At 40.6% G+C, this 27,351-nt stretch overlaps 1 protein-coding gene across 2 annotated transcripts in view; it reads right to left on the reverse strand.

The window, feature by feature from the left end:
* Nucleotides 1-27,351, reverse strand: part of LOC122548508 (gamma-secretase subunit Aph-1b-like) — a 108,154-nt gene that overhangs the window by 24,354 nt on the left and 56,449 nt on the right. For both annotated transcript variants that reach the window (XM_043687262.1, XM_043687253.1), the window contains one exon: nucleotides 20,286-20,408. In XM_043687262.1, the coding sequence (XP_043543197.1) occupies nucleotides 20,286-20,408 (123 nt within the window). The remainder of the gene's footprint in view (nucleotides 1-20,285; nucleotides 20,409-27,351) is intronic.

A 27,351-nucleotide genomic window follows, 5' to 3' on the forward strand; every position in this document is an offset into this window, starting at 1 on the left:
AGAGGGTAGCAAAGAGTCCAATAGGTGAAGGGGGAGGGGGTTGAAGGTGATAAGTTGGAGGGGAAGGTGGAGCAGATAGATGGAAAGGAAGATGGACAGGTAAGACAGGTCAAGAGGGTGGTGCCGAGTTGGAAGGTTGTATCTGGGATAAGGTGGGGGGAGGGGAGGGGAAATGAGGAAACTGGTGAAATCAACATTGATCCCATTTGGTTGGAGAGTCCCAAGGTGGAAGATGGGGTTGTTTCACGCATGTGTCCTGGAGATGTTCTCTGAAGTGTGCGGCAAGTAGGCATCCTGTCTCCCCAACATAGAGGAGACCACATCAGGAGCAACAGATACAGCAGATAATGTGTGTGGACGTACAGGTAAATCTCTGACAGGTGTGTAAGGCTTCTGTGGGGCCTTGGAGAGGAGTAAGGGGGGAGGTATGGGTGCAAGTTTTGCAATGCTTGCCGTAGCAGAGGAAGGTGCCCAGAGGGAGGGTGGATTGGTGAGGCGCATTGACCTAACGTGGGAGTCGCGGATGGAATGGTCTTTATGAAATGTGGATAGGAGTGGGGAGGGAAATATATCCCCTGGATGGGTCTGTTTGTAGGTGGCAGAAAGGGTGGAGGATGCAATGTAAACAGAGGTTGGTGGGGTGGAAGGTAAGGGCTTGAGGGGGGGGGGGGGGGGGGGGAGAGAGAGATCCTCCTTGTTGGGGTTAGAGGCGTGGGGTTAGAGGCCGGAGTTGCGGGAAGTGGATTAGATGTGCTGGAGGGCATCATCAACTACATGGGAGGGGAAATTGCGAAGGAGGCTTTCTGGTGGGTTCTGTGGTGGAATTAGTCACTCTGGGAGCAGATGCGAGAGGGGCGAAGGAATTGGGAATAGGGATAGCATTTTTAGAGGAGGCAGGGTGGGAGGAGACATAGTCCAGGTAGCTGGAGGAGTCAGTTGGTGTGTAGTAGATGTCCATTTTAATTCGGTCACCGTTGATGAAGATGGAGAGGTCCAGGAAGGGGAGGGAGGTGTCCGAGATGGTGCAGGTGAACTTAAGGTTGAGTGGAATGTGTTCGTGAAGTTGATGAACTGTTCAGCCTCCTTGTGGAAGCACAAAGTGGCGCCGGTACAGTCATCGATGTAGTGGATGAAAAGGTGGGGAATAGTGCTGGTGGAGCTTTGGAAGATGGACTGTTCCACGTGGCTTCAACTTGTGTTGCAAGTTGTGACAATCTATCGCTATCAAAAAGAGAAAGATCCTTTAGAGACAAAAGATAAATCTGATAGCTAAAGCGATTTAGGAAATTAAAAATTACAGTAAGAATGAAGGGTTTCAGACACCTAGCATATAAATGAATTTTCAGAATTTTATTTAAGTAAATCTGAATAGGAATTAAGGAATTCTCCCACCCTTAAGAACTACCCCCTTCCCATCTTCAAGGGCACCAGCCAAATCTACAAATCTGTAACAACTGGAAGGCTAAAGGCAGCAGACCCATGGCAAACTTGTTGCCTGCAAATTATTTTCTAAACTACAAACCATCTTGATATGGAAACAAGCACCATTCTGCAGGGCCAAGATCCTGCAACTGTTCCCATGGATGTGCCTATATCACTTGTACTGTTATTCTGGTATAAGTTAATTACCTATACTTTGGTGCACTGGCACAATTTCAACATCCAATCAGATCAGATGATCTGATCCTTCCAGGTATTATGTACCACGTGGAAGATACAATACAGAACTGGAATGGGAGGACAAGTGGCATATAAAATTTTATGTGGAGATGTATGAAGTAATTCACTTTGGTAGGAAGAACGTGGAAAGGCAATATAAAAGGGTCAATTCTTAAGTGGCTACAGGAGCAAATGGACCTGGAATGTATATGCAGAAATCACTGAAGATGGCAGGACAGGTTGAGAAAGCAGTTAGTAAAGCATGCAGCATCATTCGTTTAAAAACATGAGGCTATGCACCATGGTAGGTGCAAAATGTTTCTTAAATTGTGAGGTTGGAAATGTCTAAAGGGTCATGGGTGTCCTTTGAATTGTCTCTAAAGGCTAACATACACTTGCAGCGAGCTATTAGGACGGCTAATAGTATGTTAGACTTTATCATAAACGGAAATCTAGTGTCAAATGAGGCTTTCAAAAAGGAACTGGATTATCGTGAATTTGAGAAGTAGGTAGGGTATGGGGAAAAGGCAAGTGGGTAAATTTCCAGCACAAACATGATAGGCCAAATGACTTCCTTCTGTGCTGTAGCCATTGAGATTCCGAAACAGCACACATATTAAAATGCATCATGGTTGGCCTGAAAACTCCTCTAGGTTGGAGAGACTGCTGCATGGTGGCATTGACTGAGAAAAAAAAAGAACACAAATTGCTGAGGCAGATGTTACGGTGCCAGCAAGAGTGGGAAACGTGGTGTTCAGGGTGATGGGATTAAGTGGGATACAGAATGTTGGTTTGCTGACAGCAGGTTGAGATGCAGAGGTAAAGTCAGCAGACAATCTATGGCACATTGAGCCTCACGCTGGCCTGCAGTAGATTTGTATTCAAAGCATTTGCATGTTATGATTACTCACTAACATAGACATTGTCTTTAATAAAGTCCTAACTTCAAATGGGCACAAAAATCCCACTCAGATCACATCTGTACGAGTGGTACGTCCGAGATTAGCGGTTTTCCTGGTTTAATTCTACAATGCAAAAAGAGAGAAGTAAAAGAATGGCAGGCTCAGGATCAAAAACAGTGAGTCAATGGTACAGTTGAGAGCACAGGCAGTGGAAAGAGGGTGGGTCAGGGAAAGAGGGTGGGTCAGGGTCACAGAGGTCAGAGGTGGAAAGGGCCCTGGTCCTGGATGTGGTGGGGCAGTTCAGCTGGTAAGAAAATGAGGGCTTTAAGTCTAATGCCAATACTGTCTAAATGCATGCCAATCTCAGGTTGCTGGCTGGAAGAAGTTTTACAGTTCGCCTACTTATTTCAATTATCCCACCAAGAATGATCTCGGAAAGACAATGTCCTTTACAATGCACAGAAAGGGGGGCCAGCTGAGCACATTCAGCCATGTCCCTTGGAATGATGTACACAACACAACACTCAGAGTGTTCATTCAAGAACATTCAATAAAGAGTGAAACCAACCCACAACAGTGTTTTTTCCACAGTGAAGGACAACTTCCCTGTAACCATCAATGCATGTCAGTATATTTAGCAGTCTGACTAAGATAGTCTCAATAAATAAGGATGGTGCACACATAAATAAAGTGAAACCAATATGATGTGATATATTTACAGTGAAATTTAAATTGAAAAACACCCATATCACTTTTGTGCTCTAAATTAGTCTTAGTTTAATAGCAATAGAACTGGGCAGGAACGTTTGGATCATGACATAGAGCATCTCCTGATTTGGCCAGGAAATTCTTCTACTAGTGACTGGCAGCTGCAGCGTCATTAGCTTATGGCAGGTTTCACTGTGGAAAAGCATTCCCATGCAGTCACGTGCAAGATTCAATGCAAACAAAGCTGAGCAATCATATACCACTGACAAATTTGAGTATCACTTTGAGTCAAAACTTGTGACGAAAGAGGAATGTAATTTATTTAAACATAAGACTATAACTTTGATGATGGGTATAGCTACATATTCTATTTGTCATAAGTCTATATGCTTCTTGATGCATTCTGTATTATCTAGACCTGTAATATTTCAGATGAAATTCTTGTATCTAAGTAACGAGCAGTCTCCATTTGCTAGATTTGAAAATTGCTGATTGGTAATGATTATGTGAGGTTCAAGACTGAGATATAGTCTCATTGACTATAGAGGTTTCACTTATTTAAGAGGAGTTGTTTGTGAAATAGGCGGTGTGTATGCACAACCTTTTTGAGAAAGCCAGATCAATGACAAGCACGATATTTTGGACAAGTCTGCCTGTATCTTGTCCAGATATCATAATTCTTCAAAGGCACTAAACTTTCTATCTTAGGAGGAAAAGACTGCTAACCCATGATGTCTTTGTAAGCCATTCAATTTGTTCCACTCCTCTGTCCTTTCTCCAAAGCTCTGCCTAGATTTTTTCCGAAGACATATTCAATTCCCTTTTCAAGACTTACTTTTTATCTGCTTCCATGTTTTCAAGCAATACATTCCAGAACACAGCAAAATGCTGCAGACAAATCTCTATTGCCCTTAAATTACAAACTTCAGGGTTATAACAAATGATTTTAACGTTTTGGAACAGTCCATTTAATTTTGGGTAAACTGGAACAGTACAGGGAGTGCTGTTGTGAATTATGCTTTAAGGCCCAGATTGATTTACATCAAGGAAGGTACAGGTTATTACCACCTTTGAATAGGTGCCAGTGGGTGGGTGTATGTGCAGTGGGAGATACAGATGGGTGTAAGGGCAAGAGACAGAAAGAAATGAGCATGTGAGAAGGGAGAGAGAGGGGAGGAGACTAGGGAATGGGGGTGGGAAGGGGAGAGGGACAGATATCAGGTGATGGGAGAGACACAGGAAAGATATGGTGTAGAATACAGGAGCAGGAAAGTCTTGTTGAAACTTTAGAGCATTGGTTAGTCTGCAAATGGAACACAGTTTGATGACTAGAATTGCACACATTCAGAAGGATGTGAATGCATGGAAAAAGGTGCAGAGGGAATTCATTAAGATGTTGCCTGAGTTGGAAAGTCTCAATTATAAGAAGCATCACTGAATAGGATGTCTTGAAGCAAAAAAAGGCATGCCAGGAAAATTAGACAGCACTGGAGCAGCATTACCTGAATTTACTATTTTGGGATCAATCTTATTTGAAGGCACATGTACTTAGCTATGAATGCACCAAAGTGATTCTGCAAATTCACAATGAGTAAACTTGTAACATCCGTAATTAGCATTCACAATAAGGATGATCATTTCAGTGGTAATTAAAATCATTTCCATTGTCAACCTCTGCTTTCATTTCTTTCCAGGCTTGACATAAGGATTACTGCCATATCAGACAATATGCTCCTTGCTTATATGTCAAAAACGCGATGCTGCCCAGTTCAGCACAATCCACAGTATTATTTCAAAATGAATGCTAACAGTAGGGTGACCACACAGTTGTATTTCCAAAAGCAGATATGACAGCCAACACCTATCAGTAGTTGATCTAGATGGCCATCCATGCATCATGTGTTCAAGTACATGCATAAGATGGATTAGACTTGTTGATTATAATTGACAGCTGCATGACCTTGAGTAAGTCCTGTGATGGGTGACTCACATTCCTGTATGTGCCAAAGATGGCACAAGCAACTTGTTTTTAAGAATGTGTGTTTCATTTTGAATCATTGGACTTCCCTTCAGACCGGGATCGCGAATGGTGCCAGGAACAAACCTAAGACTCCAGACCAGCCAGTGATTGATGAATCCTCGATGGGCAGAAGGGCGAGAGGATTATTGTTTCTTCCCTTTCTCTCTCATCTCTATTTACTTAATAAATGTTCATATTTAAGTACATTTACAATGTTGAGTCTTCTCTTAACTACATTTAACTGAATCTGAAGAACCATTTGGATACACTTTGTGAACCAAGATAATATAATGACCTTATGTTCTTTACAGATTTAAGTGTGCAAAGATGGCACAGGCAGCTTGAGTAATTGGTATGATGAAAAAAGGGTGCAAGAATAGCACAACATTAAACATTGACAGGCAACATTGACATGCAGAATTGGATCATACACCTAGCAAACAGCACTGCTGGTTAGGCTTACCTTGGCAACTTTGTTGTAGCCACCCTCAACCAATTGTCTGTATGCAGATAGTATAAAGCACTGATAGCAACTGCATTGCTATCCTTACAGATGTAGCATGATTGCACACGCTACATGCAACCACATACAAACCATCAAACAAGGTATTTATCAAAGCCTGTACCCTTCTTAGATGCAAGATTTTTGCTTTGTAAATTTATTTTGCCAGCCTCTTTTTTTTCCTGCCTTACATCCTTTGTAAACACTTAAATCATGTTTCAAGTATTTACACTTATAAAGTCTGTTAAGGACAGCAATGGTTTTCCCTATAAGTAATCACTAACCTTTTAAATTCATGCAGTTGCCCTTGCTTATCCAGACTAACTTCGCTTTTTATCTCATAACTCTTACTATCTCATGCCTAATAATATTTAAATGACTATAGATGGACGGATAACAAACTGAAATATTCCCAGCCACAGCTTAGTAGTGGATGCTGCTGTGACTACAGGCAGAACAATGAGGAACACAACAATAGATCCTCAAGCAGGATAAGTCTGGGTGATTGGCAGGGACAGTTTGGGATTTTATGGAGGGGAATGGGAGGGGCCCTAGTCAAGCATTAGAATACACTACATTAAAAACAAACTGGTCAGCTGAACTAACATTCCTCTATTTGGTACAGTTGATTTTTTAAAAATCATTCATGAACCGTGTGTGTCACATGTATTGCCCATCCCTAGTTATCCCAGAGGTGGTGGTGATGAGGCACCTTCTTGGCCAGCTGTGGTCCATTTGGTACAGCTACCACAATGCCCTTAAGATGGAGTTCCAGGATTCTGAACCAGCAACACTGAAGCAATGGTGATATGTTTCAAAGTCAGAATGATGAGCTGATTGGAGGGGAATTTGCAGATTCATGTATCTGCTGCCCTTCATCTACAGTGTAGTGATTGTGGGTCATAGAGTCATAGAGATGTACAGTATGGAAACAGACCTTTCGGTCCAACTCGCCCATGCCGACCAGATATGCCAACCCAATCTAGTCCCACCTGCCAGCATCCGGCCCATATCATTCCAAACCCTTCCTATTCATACACCCATCCAAATGCCTCTTAAATGTTGCAGTTGTACCAGCCTCCACCACTTCCTCTGGCGGCTCATTCCATACACGTACCATCCACTGTGTGAAAATGTTGCCCCTTAGGTCTCTTTTATATGTTTTCCCTCTTATCCTAAACCTATGCCCTCTAGTTCTGGACTCCCCGACCCCAGGGAAAAGACTTTGTCTATTTATCCTATCCATGCCCCTCATAATTTGTAAACTTCTATATGGTCACCCCTCAGCCTCCGACGCTCCAGGGACAACAGCCCGAGCCTGTTCTGCCTCTCCCTATAGCTCAAATCCTCCAACACTGGCAACATTCTTGTAAATCTTTTCTGAACCCTTTCAAATTTCACATCTTTCCAATAGGAAAGAGATCAGAATTGCACGCAATATTCTAACAGTGGCCTAACCAAAGTCCTGTACAGCCACATGACCTCCCATCTCCTGTAATCAATACTCTAACCAATAAAAGAAAACATACCAAACGCCTTCTTCACTATCCTATCTACCTGCGCCTGCACTTTCAAGGAGTTATGAATCCGCACTCCAAGGTCTCTTTGTTCAGCAACACTCCCTAGGACCTTACCATTGAGTGAATAAGTCCTGCTAAGATTTGTTTTCCCAAAATGCAGCACCTCGCATTTATCTGAATTACGAAGGCCATCACCAAGGAGAAAGTGTTAGAAAAATGGAAAGGTCTGAGAGTGGATAAGTCACCTGGATCAGATGGACGACAGCCTAGAGTTCTGAAGGAGATAACTGAAGACATAGTTGTGGCTTTAATAGTGATCTTTAACATATCACTGAAGTCCAGGAGGGTTCCAGGAGACTGGAAAAATCACCAATGTAACATCCTCCCACCCCTGTTTAAGAAGGGAATAAGGCAAAAGACGGGAAATTATAGGCTGATTAGCTTAGCCTGACCTCAGTCATTGGTAAGATTGTGGAGCCCATTGTGAAGGATGAGATTTCTGAGTACTTGGGAAGTGCATGGTACAATAGGGCATAGTCAGCATGGTTACATCAAGGGGTGGTCATGCCTGACATAGCTGTTAGAGTTCTTTGAGGAAGTAACAAACAGGTTAGACCAAGAAGATCCAATGGATGTCATCTATCTGGACGTTCAGTAGGCCTTTAATAAGGTACTGCACAGGACACTGCTGAGTATGATGACGCTCCATGGTGTTAGAGGCAAGGTACTAGAGTGGATCAAAGATTGGCTGTCTGACAGAAGGCAGAGAGTGGGGATAAAGGGTCTTTCTCAGGATGGAAACTGGTACTAGTGGTGTTCCACAAAGGTCAGTGTTGTGACCATAACTTTTCACTTTATACATTAATGATCTGGATGAAGGAACTGAGGGCATTCTGACTAGGTTTGCAGATGATACAAAGATAGGTGAAGGGGCAGGTAGTATTGAAGAGGCAGGGAGGCTACAGAAAGATTTAGACAGCTTAGAAGAGTGGGCAAAGAAGTAGCAGATGAATTACGTGGGAAAGTGTGAGGTCATGCACGTTGATAAGAATACAGGCATAGACTATTTTCTAAATGGGGTTAAAGTGCATAAATCTAAAGTGAAAAGGGACTTGGGAGTAATCTGGGAGGCCCAGGAAAAATTCATCCCGAAGAAAAAGAAACATACTAAAGGGGTGTTTATACTTGGAGTTGGGAAAGATGAGTGAGATCTGATTGAAACTTACAGAATACTGAACGGCCTGACAGAGAGGATGTTGGGAAGATGTTTCCCTTGACAGGAGAAATGAGTCGTCGAGAGTGTGGTGCTGGTAAAGCACAGCAGGTCAGGCAGCATCCAAGGAGAAGAGTCAACATTTCAGGCAAAAAGGAAGGGCTTTTGCCAGACTCTCCTGCTCCTCAGATGCTGCCTGACCTGCTGTGCTTTTCCAGCACCACACTCTTGACTGATCTCCAGCATCTGCAGTCCTCACTTTCGCCTAGGAGAAACGAGGAGGCAAGGGCACAGCCTTAAGGTAAAAGGAAGACCATTTAGAATGGAGATAAGGAGAAACTTCTTTAGCCAGAGGGTGGTGAATCTGTAGAATTCATTGTCACAGACATAAACTGTAAGTTTACCTTAAGAGAAATCTGGACAAAGACTCCCAATTCCCTTTGCACTTCAGATTTCTGAATTTTCTCCACATTTAGAAAATAGTCCATGCCTCTATTCTTCCTACCTCACACATTGTATTCCATCTGCCACTTCTCTGCCCATTCTCCTAACCTGTCTAAATCTTTCCGCAGCCTTCCTGCCTCCTCAATACGAATTGCCCTTCCACTTATCTTTGTATCATCTGAAAACTTAGCCAACATGCCCTCACTTCCTTCATCCAGATCATGAATGTGGAGGCCAGGTCATTGAGTATATTAAATTTTTGATTGCCATGGGATCCAAGGCTACAGGGAGAAAGCAGGAAAATGGGGTTGAGAAACCAGTCAAGATTGAATAGCAGAGCAGACTTGATGGGCTGAATGGCCTAATTTCTGCTCCTCTGTCTTAAATACAAGTAGATAAAAAGAAATACAATTGCTGGAAACACTCAACAGGTCAGAAGAGGACAGGATACGATTAATATTTCAGGTGGCCTTTTGTCAGAATTCTGATTTGGACAGTGTGAACACAGGTTCAAAATAGAGACAGTTCGTGTCAATAGTACTCTATTGTTTCTATAATCTTATATCAAACTTTCAAGCATTATATGACTGCTTAAACAGTGCTTATTAGCTCCATACAAAAGACTTACTTTAAATAGTATTTGCAATGTGGGACTGCTGTTGTGACCATTCTGCATGCTCAAGACATCAAAAGGATGTGGAACCAAGAGGTGCAGTAATTTACCCTAGATCAACATGAAAGCCAAAAGCAACTATCATAGAGTCACAGAGATGTGCAGCACAGAAATAGACCCTTCAGTCCAACTCGTCCATGCCGACCAGATATCACAACCCAATCTAGTTCCACCTGCCAGCAACCGGCCCATATCCCTCCAAACCCTTCCTATTCATATACCCATTCTATTACCTCTTAAATGTTGCAATTGTACCAGCCTCCACCACCTCCTCTGGCAGCTCATTCCAAACACATACCACCTTCTGCGTGAAAAAGTTGACCCTTAGGTCTCTTATCTCTTTCCCCTCTCACCCTAAACCTATGTCCTCGAGTTCTGGACTACCCCATCTTAGGGTAGACACTTTGTCTATTTATCCTACCCATGCCCCTCATGATTTTGTAAACCTCTATAAAGTCACCCCTCAGCCTCCGACGCTCCAGGGAAAACAGCCCCAGTACATTCAGCCTCTCCCTACAGCTCAAATCCTCCAACTTTGGCAACATCCTTGTAAATATTTTCTGAACCCTTTCAAGTTTCACAACATCTTTCCAATAGGAAGAAGGTCAGAATTGCACGCAATATTCCAACAGTGGCCTAACTAATGACCTGTACAGCTGCAACATGACCTCCCAACTCCTGTACTCAATACTCTGACCAATAAAGGAAAGCATACCAAACACTTTCTTCACTATCCTATCTACCTGCGACTCTGCTTTCAAGGAGCTATGAACCTGCATTCCAAGAGCTCTTTGTCCAGCAACACTCCTTACCATTAAGTGTATAAATCCTGCTAAGATTTGCTTTCCCAAAATGCAGCACCTCACATTTATCTGAATTAAACTCCATCTGCCACTTCTCAGCCCATTGGCCCTCTGATCAAGGTCCCGTTGTAATTAGATTAGATTACTTACAGTGTTGAAACAGGCCTTTCGGCCCAACAAGTCCACACCGCCCCGCCGAAGCTCAACCCACCCATACCCCTACCCCTACATTTACCCCTTACCTAACACTATGGGCAATTTAGCATGGCCAATTCACCTGACCTGCACAAACTATACCTCTTACGCTCGCATCCAAATCATTTATATAAATGACAGAGTAGTGGACCCAGCACCTTGTAGCACTCCACTGGTCACAGGCCTCCAGTCTGAAAAACAACCCTCCATCACCACCCTCTGTCTTCTACCTTTGAGCCAGTTCTGTATCCAAATAGCAAGTTCACCCTGTATTCTATGAGATCTAACTTTGCTAAGCAGTCTCCCATGGAGAATCTTGTTGAATGCTTTACTAAAGTCCATAAAGATCACATCCACCACTCTGCCCTCATCAATTCTTTGTTACTTTTCAAAAATCTCAAGCAAGTTTGTGAGACATTATTTCCCATGCACAAAGCCATGCTGACTATCTCTAATCAGTCATTGCCTTTCCAAATACATGAAAATCCTGTCCCTCAGGATTCCCTTCATCAATTTGCCCACCACAGAGGTCAGGCTCACTGGTGTACAGCTCCCTAGCTTGTCCTTACTACCCCTATTAAACAGTGGCATGACATTAGCCAACCTCTAGTCTTCTGCCACCTCACCATAACTCCATGCAATATTCCTATGACTATCGATGATACAAATATCTCAGCAAGGGGCCCAGCAATCACTTCCCTAGCTTCCCAGAGAGTTCCAGGGTACATCAGATCAGGTCCTGGGGATTTATCCACTTTTATGTGTTTCAAGACATCCAGCACTTCCTCCTCTGTAATATGGACATTTTTTGCAAGATGTCACCATTATTTCCCTACAGTCTATATCTTCCAGATCTTTTTCCACAGTGAACACTGATGCAAAATACTCGTTTAGTATCTCCCCCATCTCTACGGCTTCCCACAAAGGCTGCCTTGCTGATCCCTATTTTCTCCCTAATTACCCATTTATCCTTAATGTATTTGTAACAACCCGTTAGCTTTGGCAAATAGAGTTAAGGAGAATCTATCTCATGTCTGCTTTTTGCCCTCCCAATTTCCCTCTTAAGTAGATTAATACTCTAAGGATTCATTCGATCTATCTTGTCTAAACCTGACCTATGCTTCCTTCTTTTTCTTAACTCAACCCTCAATTTCTTTAGTCATCCAGCATTCCCTATACCTACCAGCCTTTCCTTTCATCCTATATTGTCTCTGCATTCTCATTATTTCAGTTCTGAAGGCTTCCCATTTTCCAGCCGCCCCTTTACCTGCAAACATCTGCCCCCAATCAGCTTTCGAAAGTTCTTGCCTAATACTGTCAAAAATGGCCTTTCTCCAATTTCGAACTTCAACTTTTAGATCTGGTCTATCCTTTCCCATCACTATTTTAAATCTAATATGGGTGGCACTGCTGCCTCACAGCGCCTGCGACCCGGGTTCAATTCCCGCCTCAGGCGACTGACTGTGTGGAGTTTGCACGTTATCCCTGTGTCTGCATGGGTTTCCTCCGGGTGCTCCGGTTTCCTCCCACAGTCCAAAGATGTGCAGGTCAGGTGAATTGGCCATGCTAAATTGCCCGTAGTGTTAGGTAAGGGGAATATATGTGCATGGGTGGGTTGCGCTTCGGCGGGTCGGTGTGGACTTGTTGGGCCGAAGGGGCTGTTTCCACGCTGTAATGTAATGTAATGTAATCTAATCTAATAGAATTATGGTCACTGGCCCCAAAGTGCTCCTCCACTGACACCTCAGTCACGTGCCCTGCCTTATTTCCCAAGAGTAGGTCAAGTTTTGCACCTTCTCTAGTAGGTATATCCACATACTGAATCAGAAAATTTTCTTGTACACACTTAACAAATTCCTCTCCATCTAAACCCTTAACACTATGGCAGTCCCAGGCTATGTTTGGAAAGCTAAAATTCCCTACCATAACCACCGTATTAGTCTTACAGACAGCTGAGATCTCCTTACAAGTTTGTTTACCAATTACTTTCTGACTATTACGGGGTCTATAATACAATCCTCAGGTAGAATGCAACATAAAATGGAAACATACAATCATCAATTTCTTATTTCTCAGTTCCATGTAAATAACTTCACTGGATGTATTTCCAGGAATACCCTCCCTCAGCACAGCTGTAATGCAATCCCTTATCAAAAACGCACTCCCCCTCCTCTCTTGCCTCCCTTTCTATCCTTCCTGTAGCATTTATATTCTGGAACATTAAGCTGCCAGTCCTGCCCATCCCTGAGGCATGTTTCTGTAATTGCTATGATATCCCAGTCCCATGTTCCTCACCATGCCCTGAGTTCATCTGCCTTCCCCTTGCATTGAAATAAATGCAGTTTAATTTATTAGTCCTACCTTGTCCCTGCCTGCCCTGACTGTTTGACTCGCTTCTGTTCTCAACTGTACCAGTCTCAGATTGATCTCTTTCCTTACTATCTCCCTGGGTCCCATCCTCCCCACCTTACTAGTTTAAATCCTCCCGAGCAGCTCTAGCAAATTTCCCTGCCAGTATATTAGTCCCCTTCCAATTTAGGTGCAAACTGTTGTGAGAAACAAAGCTCACACACTTCAATAATTGCAGTCCGAGACAAAATCTGAATCAGTAGTGTCCTTTATTTTTACACTTGCAAGTGGGTGCGATGTCCAGTGCCAAGCAAGGCAGAGGACAAAACACACCAAATTCAACAAACTCTTGATATTTATATAATTTGGTTCCTATTTTTTTTTCTTATTTCATTGTTTTTCCCCCTGTTTACATCCTCCATTTCCCTAAGACTCGTCCCACCGCTCCTGTTATCTCTTATCTTATCCGGCCTTGTCTGTGACAAAATTTCAGGCCTCACAAGGCCGTTTGACCTCATCCCACTGGTCAAACAGGTCATTGTTAGGCATATTCTTTCTTCATCAGTATCTACTCTTTCCATCTGGGCTTCTCCCGAGACCACTCTAATCTTTATGACCTCTTTAATTAGGGTTTGTTCCTGTGTCTCTGTAAAAGTGGGAGACCTACTTTTTGTACAGGCTTTCTAGCTTGACCGCATCCCCTCACAACATCTTATCTATTTGCCCATAATAGCTACCATTGTTTTGCAATCACGTTTCATGCTGACATACAGTTTTTAGCTAATACAAAAACAATTATATATTTCCTCCACATGTTTCCATTCTTGTTGACTCAGCTCATGGCTAAAACAATTACACACTGGTGTGAGTTCATTCACCTTGTATCAGAAATTATAATTGCAGAATTGCAGAAGAAACATTAATTTACCTATATCCCACACCGTCCTTCTTGTACAGGTCACTTCTACCCCAAAAGAGATTCCAATGGTCCAAAAATGTGAATCCTTCTCCCATACACCAGTTCTGTGGGTGTGGAAAGTCCTTTCTAGGGAGCCTTGATCATGCCTTGCTACTAAGCATACTGCAGATGAATGTGGTCCAATCAAGTGGGCTCTTTTGTCCTGGCTGGCATCAAGCCTCTGGAGTGTTGCTGGAGCTCCACTTATCCAGGCAAGTGGGAAGTATTCCATCACATTCTTGACTTGTTCCTTATAGATGGTGGACAGGATTTGCAAAGTCATGAGATTAGTTACTCACTGCAGATTTCCTAGTCTGTAACCAGCTCTTGTAGCCACAGATTTTATATTGGTTAATCTGGTTCAGTTTCTTATCAATGGTAACCCCAGAATGCTGATAGTAGAGGAATCAATGAAAGGAATGTCATGGGATGATAATTACGATTCTGTCTTCTTGGAAGTGGTAATTGTCTGCCACTTGTGTGGCTCAAATGTTACTTGCCAGCTCAAGAACTTACATATTAACATGTTCATGCTGCATTTGGACACAGATTTTCTTCTAGTATTTGAGGAGTGCGAGTGGTGATGTACGTTATGCACTCATCAGCAAACATCCCCATTTCGGACTTTATGCTGAGGGAAAGTCATTGATAAATAGCTGATGATTGAGCCTTGGATATTATTCCAAGGAACTCCTGTAGAGATGTCCTGGAACTAAGATGGCTGATCTCCACAAACACGACCACATTTCCTTGCGAGTGTCAGTATGTTAACTACTTGAGTATTCCTGTCCATTGAAATTTAGTTTAAAACTGGGAAAATTTCTATGTTGTAACACCCTTAAAAATATACAATTTCACTTAAACTATGCCATTTGTGCAAAAGTCATTAGTTCCTCATCTAGCTAGAAAACCAAGCAAAACTTATATGCGCTAAAACCCTGGCTGTGGTAAACAGAGAATGAAGCAGCTCAAAGTGCTGCCACATTGTCAGCATTTTAACATTTGTTTCGATATTTGGGTTGATATAAATCCTAGTAGCGAAAAGTACTGTTGTATAGATAAGGCTTCTGCCAGTTCAAGTGCAGAAAGGAATTCAATGGTATCATTGATACAAGGATGACTGATCACTAGCAGTTTATGCTGCAACCCAATCCAACCACCAATCAGAATTCAGGGGGTAGTCACTCAGTGATATTTAAAGGAATCATCTTCTTCCTGGAAGAGATTGGGAAAGAATTTGTCCCCAGTAATACCATAAAAGGGACAGCATTCATCAGCCTCACTTAATATACAGTATCATTATATAACCAATAGTGAATTCAGCACTGCCTATTTAGTGCTATTACCAGAAACAAATTTTTGCTCCAGCCTGCCATTTATTTTGTAAAGTTCACTTTAATGAGTTTGCTGTGAGATGTGTAGGTTATAAATTTGCACTGCCAAAAGCAATGTTTTGCTTCTCTCTGCTCCTGATGAAATTCTCTTCTGCATTCAAGTTCTTGCTGCAATTCCTTGAGAAGCAGCCACACTGCCTGATTTTGTGCGTCCCAAGTTGGTGCACTGCCATTAGGAGGTACTTTGCACTCTTGCATCATATTAACCAGGTGTTAATGAAAATTTCACAAGTATCCCCATTGTTTCTGCCCATTTTCCACATGGGTACACAATCATTCTAAAGATATTGGGATTTGGATAGATAGATAGTTAAAAGCCAATCCAATCCCAGGTAGAATACAACATAAAATGGAAACATACAGACTTACAAAATATTGACAAAAGTACTCCGGAAACTTCGAGAAATTCAAGGTGCTCTTGTAGAATAGTACAAAATTACAGAACAACTTCACAGATTGAATGCTGAATGGCTGTTTCCCCAACAAAACAATCTGAAAGGACTCAAGTCCAAATTTTGCCTTTGAAGCCATAATCATGAGGCAGGCCATTTCCAGGCATGATGATCTCATCTCCTGCCTGGCAATGCCTAACTACGCAGCCTTCGTGGAGGAGTGGTTGAGCAATCCAGAGTCATGGCTGCCAGCTTCAGCAGGCCAGAGATGGTAACAGGCAGCAAGGCTAACCTCTATTCATCAGGGCATTGGTCTAGTTCTGTGTTAAGGATACTGGAGAAACTCAGTTTTGGCAGCATCTATGGAAAGGTAAACAGTTAATATTTTGAGTCCAATATGAATTATCTTCAGAACCAGTTCTGAACCTGGAATAGGCACATTCAACTTTGCCTCTCGTTTCCTGCCCACCCACTCATTTCCTCACCCTATCACCCACTGCCTCCACACCCCCAAACTACCCACCCCATGCCCACTCACCCAGTATCTAGAATTAAGAGAATTCATGACCTTTACAGTGACATTAGAAAGTCTTTGGAAAACCAAAATAACTGTCAAAAATGACCAAATATCCTTTTATAAATTTCTTCATTCTCCTGTGTTAGGAGCGTACACAACTGTCAAACAAAACAAAGCTTATACTCATAGAACATAGAAGAATACAGCGCAGTACAGGCCCTTTGGCCCTCGATGTTGCGCCGATCCAAGCCCACCTAACCTATACTAACCCACTATCCTCCATATACCTATCCAATGCCTGCTTAAATGCCCAGAAAGAGGGAGAGTCCACCACTGCTACTGGCAAGGCATTCCATGAACTTATAACTCCTTGACAGCTGTGACAGCAACCTCTGTTGTGCTGAGTCCATTACTTGAGCTTGAAGCTTAGTCAAATGCTCATAATGAGATTCTAATCCTAGCTATATAAACAAAGCTAAATATATTAAAGCTTTAAAAATTGTTAAATGAAATGGCATCTTCTACACCTTTTCAAAGGCTGAAACATGCCTTCTGCTGTTAATCAATGTTTGTTACAACAAAGGATCCATGTGACACATTAAAATCTGACAAATCTTCAGAAAAGCATTTTATCCAGTGTATGCTGTACTGTAATGCAACTGAGCACTTTCACAATGCTGGTTAATTCAATTGCCACTTAAGGAAAAAATCACTATCAGTTCATTAAGAACATATTTAAATTATTATACTACATCTAATTATGACAAGACGTGGACAACTTTTAAAGACAATGTTAAAAGATTTTTGACTGCACAACAGAATTCCTACGTTATTCAGTACACTTCTGACCCGATATAGAGTCATAGAGATGTACAGCATGAAAACAGACCCTTCTGTCCAATTCATAATGGCAGATAGTTGAAATGAGATTGCAATTTGGAATTCTCCATTTCTCCTTTTCCCTGCCTGATGTGGGTTTGTAGAAAAGGATATTTCTCGGAAATAGGTTGAATCTTTATTTTGTATGTTTATGTCAAAATCTTTAATTGCGTGATAACTTCTTGTTTGGTATCATGAACTTGTTAACAAAAGGCTGCCAAATTAAAATATGTTGTGACTGATGACATCAATGAAAATAAAGTGTTATTTCTGTATTGCACACCATAATTCCCTTGGCAAGGTGTTGGATATGCATTTTCGGCACATAAGTATGCCCAGTAAACATCTCTCTTTTTTATGTATTAGCCAAAAATGTAGTGTAAAACTATTCTGACAGCCCTCAGTACATAGAGAAAAGATGTCATACTGTTGACAGGCGGCACAACAGCATTGGGGACACTTAGTTATGCTCCACCATATATTAAAGTCAGAGTGAATTACAGCAGTCCAAAATGTGAACACTTGGGATTATTTAACAAGTGGTCATCCAGCCCAGACTTGCAATACTTGGAGCATAACATCTAACGTGGGAAGGGATTATGCAATTGGACAACACTTGCTATGAATTATACAACAGCCAATTGAGTATTATCAGTAATAGTCGCAATGTAGTTCATTTACATTTGCTAGAATCTACATTCAGAGACTGGGACATCACCCCCCAACCATAATACGTGTCACAAACACATACCTTCAAACTTAAACTCAGTTCCAGTTAACTTTATATGCGTACCATAAGTGAATCCACAGTTAACATCCACCATTTGAACACATTTAAGTACTCAATTACCATAAAATGAACAAGGATGCTGAGGAACGTCCATTTAGTAATGTTCCATTACGAATAAGTCACCGTCAAACTACAGGCATGAAATGGAATTGTATTGTGAAAAAGGAAAGGTAAATGGATAGAATTAGGGTTGCCAACTCAGATGTTTCATCACTTGATTCTTTATCTGCAGCTGCCCTGCCCCCACACTTCCATTACTGTTTCACAAATCACTCCTTTCTCACTTCAATTTAAACCTAAGAAGACTTTTTGCTTACCTTACAGAGGATTCTTGACTATCAATGACATCATTATATAGTCCAGATGAAACAAAAATTTACCATATAAAATTAAAAATAGATGGGATTCTGGGAAGCATACTGACTGCTGGTCAGCAGACAAGAAACAAAGAAAAGGAATAAACAAATCATTTTCCAAATGGCACGTAGTGATTTGTGAAATACTGCAGGGATCAGTGCTTGGACCTCAGCTACTCGCAATATATATTAATGATTTAGATGAGGGAATTAAATGCAATACAGGCAGTCCCCCAGGTTGCGACAAGTTTCCATGCTTGATTCAGTTTGTACATATGTTGGAACAATGCAGGATCTGTAAAATGGCTGTAAGTACGTACAGGAAACAATTATATGTCAGATCTTTAAAATTACATCCTGCAAATTAGTGATCCCCTGCATCTCCAAGCTTGCAGATGACACAAAGCTGGATAACAGTGTAAACTGAAGGGAGGACTAAGAAATACTTCAGTGTAATTTAGACAGATTGCATGAATGGGCAAACGTATGGCAAATGAAGTATAATGTCAATAAATCTGAGAGTATCCACTTTGGGAGTAAAAACAGATTATTATCAGATGGTGATTGATTGGGAAAGGGGGAGGTGCAACGGGACCAGGGTGTCCTTGTGCACTAGTCAAAGTAGGTATGTATGTGCAACAGGCAGTAAAGGCGGCAAATGGTATGTTGGCCTTCATAGCAATAGGATTTGAGTACAGGAACAGGCACACCTGGAGTATGAGTAGTTTTAGTCTCTTTACTGGAGGGAAGATATTCAATGGAAGGAAAGAAAATTTACCAAAGATGAATCCTGGGACTCACACATGAGAGGGGCTAAATCGATTAGGACTTTATTCACTGAAATTTAGAAGACTGAAGGAGGTTCTCATAGAAACTCTAACAGGACTGGATAAGATAAATGCAGGAAAGACATTCCTGATGAGTAGAGAGTCCAGAACTAAAGGTCACAGTCAAGGAATACAGGGAAGGACATTTATGGTTGAGGGGAAGAGAAATTTCTTCTCCCAGAGAGTGGTGCACCCGGAATTGAGGACACAAAATTAATGTTTGCAAGGAGTCAAGACATCTTTCTTAGAACTAAATGAATCAAAAAGATAAGTGGATAAGTGGGAACAGGCCACTGAGTTGGATGATAAACTGCCATATTGATTGGCAGATCGGACTCAAAGGGCCGAATGGCTGATTCTTGCTCCCTTTTCTATGTTTGTACAAGAAAACTGTTTAAATGACACTAAAAACAAACATTTTTAATGCCTTATGTCACCCCTTATTAACACTGGTCCCTGGAGATGTTAGGGCAATCCTAATGAGTTGATAACCCTAAACAGATCAGATGTAACTGCACAGGAGAAATAACCATAGAGTTAACTTAAAATCCGTCAGGAGTTTGTAACCTGAAAGTGCTAATGCAAATCAAACCACAAAGGCCCAAACAAATAAAATGTGAATCATCATGGTTAGAGGTCAAGTCTTCATGTCTACTGACCGGAGATATTAGCAACAGCAATATAATCACATCCAGCCTTATCGTGCCATGTGCACAATATCAAAGATAAAAATGTAGAGAACAAATAAGTAACCTGACACTCCACTGATTTGGAAACAATTACAGATAATAACAGGGGTGTGCAAAGACCTACCACACTCAGAACAAACTCTTCTAACACAAATCAGATTAGTCAATGCCTAAAGTATACAACAGGCAGAAGAGATTCCTTTTGGTGGTTTACATTTGTAAAATCAGCCCAACTAAACACTGCTGCAATTTTCAGCACCAGCAGTATGAAATCAGAGCCCTGTCTACAACTATATTGAATGATATTTCAAGGACTCTCTCATTCAAGTGAAAAAAAATAAATTACCAAATATATTTTACTAAAACATTCAACCAGACCTTTTAAAAATAACTTTCTAACAATCAGTTAATTAACTTATTTATTTTGTTAGAAAGCTAATATTTGATAAAAAAAATTTGTATAGCAAACTAAAGCTTTGTTTTTGCAGGGAATACCTGATGTGAGGAAGTAATACTGAGAATCACGGAAGATTCCCACAGTTCCTGGTCCCACCGAGCCTGCAAGTATGTTGACCACAGAGAAAGCTCCACTCATTATTCCAAATCCGAGTCCTGCCACTGAAAATATAGAATGATTTAAATTTTAAAACACTTGATTATGAAAATGGACAAATTACTTTCTTGTGAGTCAAACACACATCAAAACAAAACATGAATCTTATTTCTCAATACGTCGTAACCACCCTTACAATGACTATAGTCTCTGGTTGCACTGTTGCCTTTCCTGTGACATGCACATCCAAGAAATTGTAATAGAAATTTTTAAGCAGGATAATGTTTCCTATTTTTCTTGGCTAATCATTACTTTGTAGTTTTCCTTTTTTTTCAAGGAACAATTTGAGTCATTTAGTTTTGCTCCAAACAAAAACCTTATGTAGGAAATGAAGGGCAATAGTTATCTTTGTAATCTTTATGACTGACAACTACAAGATACCCATTTCCCTGACTCAAATAATGCTGCTACATGATCAGTTATCATACAATCTGATCTATAAAGAAACATCTGGAGTCTAACCGATACCTCCACTTTATTGCTGCTAATAATTAAGTTAGTGTTCGAAGCTGAAGATCGTCAATACATTTTTTTCAGTCAATGGCTAGACATTCGAAATTTTAATATGCTACAATCACCGCAGTCCTTCAAACGATGATTCAAAAATAAAGAAACGTGACCTGATCAGATCAGAAAACTCTTGTACACATCGATCACCTATCATGGCCTCATGATGTCCTCTAGCAAATTGTTACAAGTTATTTTGAAGTACAGTCACCACTGTAATGTAGGAAACGTGACAGCCAATCGGCATAGTGAGTCACACAAACAACAATAAATAAATGACCAGATTATTTATACTTGAATTTTAAGACAAATCTTGCCAAAAACACTAAAAGACTGTTATTGTACTACCATTGCTCCAAGCTTGACATTTAAACAAGAAGAAAACTCTCTCTTTCCACTTTATGTAATTCAAATATAGACGATAGTGGAAGCAATGGCATTGTGGTAATTTCAGTAGACTAATAATTCAGGGGTGCAAACTAATATTCTGGAGACACAGGCAGCTGGCAGCATCTAAATTCAATAAATAAATCTGGAATATAAAGCTAGTCTCAATAATGTTAACCTGAAACTATCAATTGGTATAAAAGTCCACCTAAATCACCATTAGCTCTTAGGAAAGGAAATTTGCCACTCCTACCGGGATGCTTACATATGACTCCCAATCCATATCAATGTGACTGGCTTTTAACTATCTTATGAAACGGTTTAGCTATCCATTGTGTTCAAGGCTAAATTAGGGTGAGTGGTGCCCATGTCCCAAAAAAGAATAGAATAAAACAATAAAGGATGTATATTTGTGCTTCCCTTTTCACTGTCACATTAATGTGCAATTTGAGAGAAAAGATCCATGCCAAACATTCTTTTGAACTAAAGCATAAAGAAAAACAAATAACAAAGTTTAAAAAGATATTTGGCCAAACGCAGTCTATTCTTTTTAAGCTGCTTATAAAAAACCAACATGCCTTTTAATAGTCATGATTTTATTCAGTTCACTTGCACTTTTCAAAAATTAAAACGACATGAAGTCACCATTTGTAAATAGCTCAAAATTGTTCAGCAAGAAATTCCCATTTTAAGCTGAATGACTTGCGTCAATAGGAAGTGTTCAAATTATGTCTCACTGTTAGCCTTCAGTTAAACATGTGGCTTGTCACACAAATATTAAAAAAAAACAATGTTTGCAAATTGAGCAACTGCCCCAAAACTGGGATTAACTTAGTAAACAGTGATAAATGCATCAGCAGAAAATGCAAAACATAGAACAGAGAACAGTATAGACCCTTCAGCCCTTGTTGTTGTGCTGATTTTTTATCCTACTCTAAGATCAAACTAACCTACATAACCTTTCATTTTACTATCATTCAGGTGCCTATCCAAGAGTCACTTAAATGTCCCTAATGTATCTGACTCTACTATCACAGCTGGCAGTGCACTCCACACACCCACCAATCTCTGCGCAACCGAACCTATCTCTGACCTCTCTCCTATACTTTCCTCCAATCACCTTAAAATTATGCCACGTTGTGATAGACATTTCTGCCTTGAAAAAAAAATCTGACTATTCACTCCATCTATGCCTCTTATATTCTTATATATTTCTATCAAGTTGCCTCTCGCCCTCCTTCGCTCCAACGAGAAACGCCTCAGCTCCCTCAACCTGTCTTCATAAGACATGCACTCCAGTCCAGGCAACATGCTGGTAAATCTCCTCTGCACCCTCTCTAAAGCTTTCACCTCCTTCCTATAATGAGGAACTGTACACAATATTCCAAGTGTGGTCTAACTAGGGCTCTACAGAGCTGCAGCATAACTTTGCTGCTCTTAAATTCAATTCCCCTGCTAACGAAAGCCAACACACCATTTGCCTTGTTTACAACCCTATCAACTTGGGTGACAACTTTGAGGGGTCTGTGGACATAAACCCCAAGATCCCTCTGTTCCTCCACACTGCCAAGAATCCTGCCTTTAACCTTGTGTTCTGCATTCAAATTTGACCTTCCAAGATGAATGATTTCATGCTTTTCCAGTTCGAACGCCATCTGCCACTTATCTGCCCAGTTCTGCATCCTGTCAATGTCCCATTGCAACTTACAACAGCCCTCCACCATATCCACAGCTCCACCAACCTTCGTGTCATTGGCAAACTTACTAACCCACTCTTCCACTTTCTCATCCAAGTCATTTATAAAAATTAAAAAGAGCAGAAGTCCCAGAACAGATCCCTGCTGACCACCACTGGTCACCAAGCTACAGGCTGAATACTTTCCACCTGCTACCACCCTCTGTCTGCTACAGACCAGCCAATTCTGTATCCAGAGAGCCAAATATCCCTGTATCCCATGCCCCTTTACTTTCTCAATGAGCTTACCATGGGGAACCTTATCAAATGACTTGCTAAAATCCATGTACACCACATCCACTGCTCTTACTTTAATGTGTTTTGTCATATCCTCAAAGAACATGTGAACTAGGAGCACAAATGGGGAATTCAGCCCCTCAAGGCTGCTCTATCATTTAATATGATCATGGCTGATCTCACCTTAGCCTCAATTCTACTTTCCTACCCGCTCCACATAACCTTCAACCCATTACACTAGTAAAAAGTCTGTCTCTTTCCTCAAACTGATTCAGTGCCTCTGTGTCCACCAGGCTCTGAGGTCGTGAATCCCACAGTTTCGTGAACCTTTGAGAGAAGGAATTCTTCTTCTGTTTTAAATCTGCCAATCTATTGCCTAAAACGTCTCATTTTAGATTGCATCAGAAGGGGAAACAATCATCTTTAGCATCTTAAATGCCTCACTTAAATCCCCTCTCATTCTTCTAAACTCCAGCAAGTAAAAATCTAAACTGCTCAATCTCTCTTCATAAAACAAATCTTTCATTCCAGGAATTAATCTAGAGAATCTTCTCTGAACTGTCAAAACATTTCTTTTGTGTTGGAGACAAGCACAAAATTTGAAATATTTAAATGTTACATAATAAATTAGATAGCTTTTTGTTTAATAAAGATTTGACCTTAGTCAATGAGTGTGTGTTGGCTGGATGTGATTGTAGCTCAACTTGATAAAATCAGGCTTTTCTACAGTGCAATAGATTTTCTTCTACAAGTACATAACAGGCTGGCGATTAGGCTCCAATAGACTGCCAGTGTCTACACTAGAGCTTATAGTTTATAGTTAGCTTGCTGGGATAAGAGGAAACATTCTCAAACCACAGAGAGCACCGTAAAGGTAGGTACTTCATGGATCTAGCCTTTCCTGCCTCATTTCATATGCCAGGCTTCCTGAAATTCACCACTCAGCACAAGTTAAAAGCAGAAACAATTTTATGTGGAGGAACACATGCACACAAAAAAGTTTAACCAAATTATTCAAGTCCCAAATGCAGACCTGTCAATCAATCCTAGTCCTGCTTCTCTCAAATCGAAAGGTTGATCTAAAGTGGAAATGTTTTAGTTTGTCTTCCCATTAAACTCAAACCCATCTGATCTGGGGTTTAAATATTATGTCTAGCAATGCTTCAAATAAATCTTTGAGGTTATTGGCAATTTAAAATGTACAGAGGTCAGTTTAGTATAGCCTTAAAATCAAAAACACCCAGAAACCTTCCTCTTAATAGTTCACAACGTTTCTCATTTTTTGAGAAATTAAGATGGACAAAAAATTTAAAACTGATAATTTATTTTAAACTTACAATGTAAAAGAAATTGAAGAATTAGTGTGATCTGCCAATCTTCAAAGCTGTAAATCCAGAGTTCATAGCTGCTGTCTTTACCATTGCCATTATCTACAGACTTTATATTTCAATCCAGATACATTTAGTCACAAGACTGCACATTACATGGAGCAGTGGCAGGTAAATAAGCAATGATCCATCATTTCCATAGCAGGATATCAAACAATGTGTGCTGGCCTCTACATAGGCTTGCCCTTGCATGCTTACATTTTTCAAACTTTTGTGTTGGACATTGCCAAAGGTACAAGCTGACAACATCACCGTAACAGTAAACATGACCCTAGGATATTACTGAACCAGACAGGTAACTGTCTAGCTTTAATAAATCAGATTGTGAAATGAACAGTACAGGGTACAGAGAATGTACTGCCAGTTACAGTGGACAAATTCAATGTCAGTACCTGTACTTAAAGACAAAATAAGAAAACGAAAAGGCTGGATAAAGAGAAGGAGAAAAAGATTATTACAAAGGAAAATGAAAAAAACTTGCATACTAATAGTTCAAATAATAATTCAAACCTCAAGGAATGAGTTTGCACAATTGTAGTATTTTATTTCAGTATTGTAGAGGTTCGCTAGCAAATAATCATCATATCATGTCTTGGAATCAGAGAGTCCATGGAAACAGACCCTTTGGTTCAAGTTGTCCATGCTGACAAGATATCCCAAAATAATCTAGTCCAATTTGCCAGCACTTGGCCCATATCTCTCTGAACCATTCCTACTCATATACCCATCCGGATGCCTTTTAAATGTTGCAATTGTACCAGCTTCCACTGTCATTAGAAGTGCAGTCAAACTGATAACATAGGGTGAAATTAATTGGCAATTACCATGCAAATACAATACATACATGTTCAACATATTTCAGTGGTGAAGCAGATAGTAAGAAGCCAGTTTTGCAAGGTAATGGAACATTTCAGACGAACACTTGGATTTCTATGTTGAATTTCATATTTACACTATCCTAAAGTTGCTGTAGCATTTGCACCTAAATAACAGTTAGCACTATTAGCCTCACTATGAATTAACAGTGTTACTGGCCACATTTTTGAAAACTGAATTCCAAGTTTTATTATTTAACCTATTCCATGGAAAGTACATGCAGAGAAACCTCGAATATCCGGCAAGACTGCAAGGTCCCGATGCTTGGCTAAACTATGTTATCCGGAATTCGTTTAATCAAACGAAATGCTCCCCGCCCGTGTCCTTTAAATAATCGAGGTTCCTCTGTATCTGCATTTCAAACAAACATCAAAGTGCTGCGGACTTTGCAGTATCAGCACATAGTTGTGATTTTATTCAGCAAGACTGTAAGTAGTGTTCAGCAATAAGTTTGAAAAGTGTGGGAACAACAAAGACATCTACTCAAAAAGTAATAAGTTAAAGCACAAATAAAATGCAATAGCCTTTATCAAACAACAGCTTAAATAAGATTTTAGAAGTCGTCAATGTCATCCCCTCTGTTCCTGCCTCAAGGAAAATGGCCCAGAGTCAGACATACCAGCCAGCAGTGGGATATTACAGGTCCGCCTGCCTCTGCAACTGAATTAAAATTCTACCCACCTTCTCAGTTTCTCTCAGAACAGATACTGCAAGACCAGCTTATTATTTCCTGCAAATTTTTATTTTTATTTGGTGTGTCACAATCTCCACAGAGACCAATAAATTATTTGAATTTCCAGAGACTGGCTGGAAAGATCACACAATAAGATCTCACGTTTTAAAACTTTTACAGAAACTAACATACTTAAAGTAACAGACTCCCAACACGTTTTGTAGGCAACCCAATTCTCTAACAAAGAAAATAAAGTTCTCATTTAATTTTTAGAATGACTGAAAATTACCTGCCATGGTTATATTTTACACTGTTCCTCAACTGCATACTTCATTCTCTCAGAATAAGTCCAAAAATATTCTCTGCTCCCAATGGTCTGCTTCCTTTTTCCTTTCCCAACCAGTCAACTTTAAACCCCAGAACTAACCGCTATGGTGAGTTTACAGTGAAGATCTGTTCCCTTTAGCTCAAGATCACTCAACCTGAACGTTAACGGATTTCTCTCCGCAGACACTGCCAGACCTTCTCAGCTTTTCCAGCAATTTGTGTTTTTACACACGATTACGGCCTCCTTTAAGTCTTCAAAAACTTTTACAATATATAGCCTGAGCTCCCACCCACATTGTGCATATTGAATAACAGGCCAGCATTTTGTCTGCTTCACGAACAAGACTCACTATCTTTTTAATCCTGCTTCTTGATAGCAGTTTGACTTGAGTTGTGAGGTTGCCACTCAGGTGGATAGAGCTTGTAAGGAGGCCTATGATGTATTAGCGTTCATTAGCAGAGGGATTGAATTCAAGAGTCGTGAAGTGATGTTGCAACTGTACAGAACTTTGGTTAGGCCACATTTGGAGTATTGTGTGCAGTTCTGGTCGCCTCACTTTAGGAAAGATGTGGAAGCTTTGGAGAGGGTGCAGAGAAGATTTACCAGGATGTTGCCTGGAATGGAGAATAGGTAGTACGAGGATAGGTTGAGAGTGCTAGACCTTTTCTCATTGGAACGGCGAAGGACTTGATAGAGGTTTATAAGATGATCAGAGGAATAGATAGAGTAGACAGTCAGAAACTTTTTCCCCGGGTACAACAGAGTGTTACAAGGGGACATAAATTTAAGGTGAAGGATGGAAGGTATAGGGGAGATG

Source organism: Chiloscyllium plagiosum, chromosome 1 (assembly GCF_004010195.1).
Source record: "Chiloscyllium plagiosum isolate BGI_BamShark_2017 chromosome 1, ASM401019v2, whole genome shotgun sequence".
NCBI classification, from domain to species: domain Eukaryota; kingdom Metazoa; phylum Chordata; class Chondrichthyes; order Orectolobiformes; family Hemiscylliidae; genus Chiloscyllium; species Chiloscyllium plagiosum.